General features: G+C 36.7%; 1 protein-coding gene across 1 annotated transcript; it reads left to right on the forward strand.

Annotated features, from left to right (window-relative positions):
• The first annotated feature begins 228 nt into the window (after positions 1–228).
• On the forward strand, positions 229–3639 carry LOC113054577 (BTB/POZ domain-containing protein KCTD9-like). Its single transcript, XM_026220215.1, has 12 exons — positions 229–427; positions 524–645; positions 743–786; positions 880–979; positions 1436–1491; positions 1598–1726; positions 1969–2036; positions 2132–2227; positions 2309–2458; positions 2582–2687; positions 2770–2903; positions 2992–3639. The coding sequence occupies exons 1-12, from the start codon at positions 380–382 to the stop codon at positions 3106–3108; spliced, it is 1170 nt and encodes a 389-aa protein (XP_026076000.1). The 5' UTR covers positions 229–379; the 3' UTR covers positions 3109–3639.
• The last annotated feature ends 595 nt before the right edge of the window (positions 3640–4234 follow it).

Consider the following 4234-nt stretch of genomic DNA (forward strand, 5'->3'; position numbering starts at 1 on the left):
AACACGAATCATGTGACCAGGTCAACTTCGTATTGCTTCACAAGCGGTCTTTATATATATTTTTTATTAAATATCGACACGAGAGTAATGTCAGTGTCCACTGAAATGTAAATCAACAGTACGAAAAAACCAAAACTATTATTTAGCCCCATCGTACCTGTCCAATCAGAGAAGAATTTCGATATTTTAGTCCCGCCCACCTCATTCGTTCGACTCTGCCATAGACGTCTATGGACTGCATTATGTCTCTGATTGGCTGCAGTAATGACGGAAGTAAACAGTCTTCTGCAATAATCGGAAATGCTTTGATGATTAACAGTAACGTGGAGTCTATAAACAAATAAAACAGACACTGAAGAGTCACATTATAACCTCGGATATGAGAAGAGTCACGCTGTTTGTGAATGGAGCCTCTCACAATGGCAAGGTGAGTGTGTTTTGTTTTGTCTATTGTCTTGCTAGTATAAGGCATGCTTTCTGAATAAATCTCCTTTTGTTGCTACTTTTGTGACTTTTTCATCAGGTGGTGGCAGTTTATGGAGCTCTAGCTGATCTACTCTCAGTTGCAAGCACAAAATTTGGAATAAAAGCTACCAACATATACAATGGGAAAGGAGGTCTTATTGATGATATAGCCCTCATCAGGTAAGAACAATAAGTAGTTCCCTTGTATATAAAAAAATGCATATTTACATCTGTACATTATCATAAACATAAAACACTTGGTGTTTCTCTGGAACAGAGATGATGATGTCTTGTATATATCAGAAGGAGATAATTTTATCGGTGAGTTTGACATTTAACTTTAATTTGGTATGTGCTTCTCTCAGATCTGTCTTCTGTTGCCTTAATCTGTCTTAATTTATGAACGTTATACAGATCCACCAAATAACCTAGAGAGTCCGCATGAGTTTCAATCCTGGGCACACACAGATTGGATCACCCTCAATGTGGGAGGCCGACGTTTCACAACCACACGGTGATGTCAAAACAGATCATACTAATTTTAATAACAGTAATCCATAATCTAAACATCACAACCATCATAATTAAAAAATATATATATATAATTTTTTTTGCATTATTTTCATGACAAGTAAGCCCAAACATTTCTTTCTTATCACTATAATGTGGAATAAAATATATGGTTTTAATGTGATTATTTAAATATGGTTATTTTAATATAAATAAAATGTTTCTTTCATAGTATTTGTTGTCATGCCATTAATTATGCTGATTTAAATAAATAAAAAAATGATCGCTTCTGCATTACAATGATGTAATTTTTTGTGGGGAAATATTTCCCCCCAAAAACATTTTGATGCATTTTTGTATTCATTAACATTTTAATGTTTTTGTGACATTTATCCACTCAACCCATTTAATCTGCTCCACAGCTGTATGATTATTTTAAACACTTTTCTGTTGTTTTTAGGAGCACTTTGGTCAAAGAACCGGAGAGCATGTTGGCTCACATGTTCAGAGACAAGGGTGACTACTGAACTGATGATTTTTCTGTCTAATGTTCTAAATATTTGTGCATGCCTTACTGCTTTTATTCATACTGCACTTTTTCTTTTCTGTCATTTCCTGACAGATGTTTGGGGAAACAAACAGGACGAGCATGGGGCGTATCTCATTGATCGGAGTCCAGATTACTTTGAGCCCATATTAAATTACCTGAGACACGGACAGCTCATTATCAATGACGGCATCAATCTGCTGGGTAAGACAGAAGAGACGTACCACTTTGTAGCATTTTATGTGTTTCCTAAGGGTTATTACCCGAAAAACATCAGAATTTAGTTTTCATGAGCCTTTTTTCTCTATAACTTTCTGATAAATATCCTTCTTTTGGTACTGTACCTTTGGTTTTTGTGTGTGTGTAACTGACATTCTAATATGTAAATGAGCTCTGTTGTGATTGGCTAATTTCTTTGCATATGAAATGAGTACCTATGTATGCAGGCGTGCTTGAAGAAGCTCGTTTCTTTGGAATCGAACGTCTTGCTGAGCAGCTTGAAGGTGTTATTAAGGTAAAAACTATGCTTAAGAAGTTATATAAAGATGAAAAGGGGACTTATTCAACGCAGAAATAAATAGCAATGATGGCTGTTTTGTCCTGCTTTAGAATTCTCAGCCTCCTGATGATCACTCGCCCATCTCCCGCAAAGAGTTTGTGCGTTTTCTGCTTGCCACGCCGACTAAATCAGAACTTAGATGTCAGGTAGGAAGCAATGGAATATTTGCACTGGTTTATTTTTTTCTTTTATTGTGCATTATCTCAATGTAAACTGTTTTTCCTTAGGGCCTGAATTTCAGCGGGGCAGATCTGTCTCGTCTTGACCTGCGTTACATCAACTTCAAGATGGCCAACCTCAGCCGCTGTAACCTCACACACGCCAACCTCTGTGGTACCAACCTGGAGAGAGCAGACCTCTCCAATGCCAACCTAGATGTAAGGATATCATATTTTAAACATTCACTCATGTCTTTTGGTTCCTTTTGTTGTAGCATTTATCCTGCATTTATTTATTTCTGTCTGTGACACTGATTTGGTCTTTTTGCATGTATTTCCCAGGGTGCCAACTTACAGGGTGTGAAAATGCTTTGCACCAATGCAGAAGGGGCGTCTCTCATAGGCTGTAATTTTGAAGATCCCGCGGGACTCAAAGCAAATCTAGAGGGTAAAATGATCACACCTGACTTCTGAACTGCTTCGCTTGGATCTCATTTTCTCAAGACGTAATGCCTGTCATTTCCTCAAAGGAGCCAATCTGAAGGGGGTGGATATGGAAGGCAGTCAGATGACGGGGATAAACCTCCGCGTGGCCACGCTGAAGAACGCCAAACTCAAGAACTGTAACTTGCGGGGGGCCACTTTGGCGGGAACCGATCTAGAGGTGAGCGAACGTCTGTTTGGTTTCAGAATCGTTCTGTAGATTGTCATGTCGTCTTGTGTTTTTCACTTTCATTTGTTTTATCAAACAGAACTGTGACCTGTCCGGCTGTGATCTTCAGGAGGCAAATCTGCGAGGCTCCAACGTAAAGGGGGCCATTTTTGAGGAGATGCTGACACCGCTGCACATGTCACAGAGTGTCAGATAGCATCCTTCAGTAAGACTGCGGCCTCTTCACAGAGCAGCTTTAATTAAAAACCTACCTGAAAACGTAATTACTGTCATGTAATCATAAGCCTGTTGATATTATCTGTTCATCTGTTGTCTACTGTTGCCTCAAGAATATTATTTTGATGTATTATTGCATTACTATGGATCGTGTTTGCTACATTTCTCAATGCAAGATATATTTGTGTTTAGCGTGTCTTGATATTTTCTGCATTACATTGTGTGTTCGTGCCAAGCTTCTACATGTTTCACTGCTGGTCTGTGAACTGAACATCTGATATTTGTGTTTTTGCATCTGATTCTGATTTAAGAATCTGCCTGTTCTGCGAATGTGCAATGTTATAACTTTTCAAGCATGCCGATTTTACACTGTCTTGCCCGTTTCACTGTTACGTAGGTGTTTTCGGACTGTGGTGCATGCAGAAGGGAGAACATCCACTAGAAACTTGCTAGTTTGATGTCACCAGCCCTGTTAAGATCCAATAAAGTCAATCACTGGAGATTGAAAGAACTTTTGGGCTTTTTATTTTTCCAATCTTAACTGCAATGCACACAATGTTTCAGTGCAAACATTGCAAAATGATAATATTATAATTGTTTTGATTAGATTAGCAGATGCTGTAATAACTTGTTTTAGTTTGTATGGATTGTTTGTTTAATGACAATTTCATTTCTCAGTACCATTAAAAAACATGTTTGTTCGGTTTTTTTTACTTGAAATAAAATAATCATTAACTGAAATAAACATAAAAAATAAAAGAATGAATATAAAATAAAAGAATCAAATAAAACTGATGAACTAATGCCAATCAAAAGATAATATAAATTGTAAAAAAAAAAAAAAATCAGATGAATCACAGTAATGGGAAGTTTGGGAAAACGTGCTTCACTGTCAGTAAAACAACGTTGCAAAATTAGATTTTTAATAGTCTTGTGTGATGTGTTTCATCATGGGAGTCACGTATTATAAAGCATCAAAAAAAATTTTTGTAAATAATGTAAAATTGTAAATATGAAATATAGATCTACTTAGTGAATGTTATTTATTAGTCATAAAAATAACCGATTTGGTAGTATAACAGTGAAAGCATCATCCATACTAGATA

The sequence above is a fragment of the Carassius auratus genome, chromosome 35 (assembly GCF_003368295.1).
Source record: "Carassius auratus strain Wakin chromosome 35, ASM336829v1, whole genome shotgun sequence".
Classification (NCBI taxonomy): domain Eukaryota; kingdom Metazoa; phylum Chordata; class Actinopteri; order Cypriniformes; family Cyprinidae; genus Carassius; species Carassius auratus.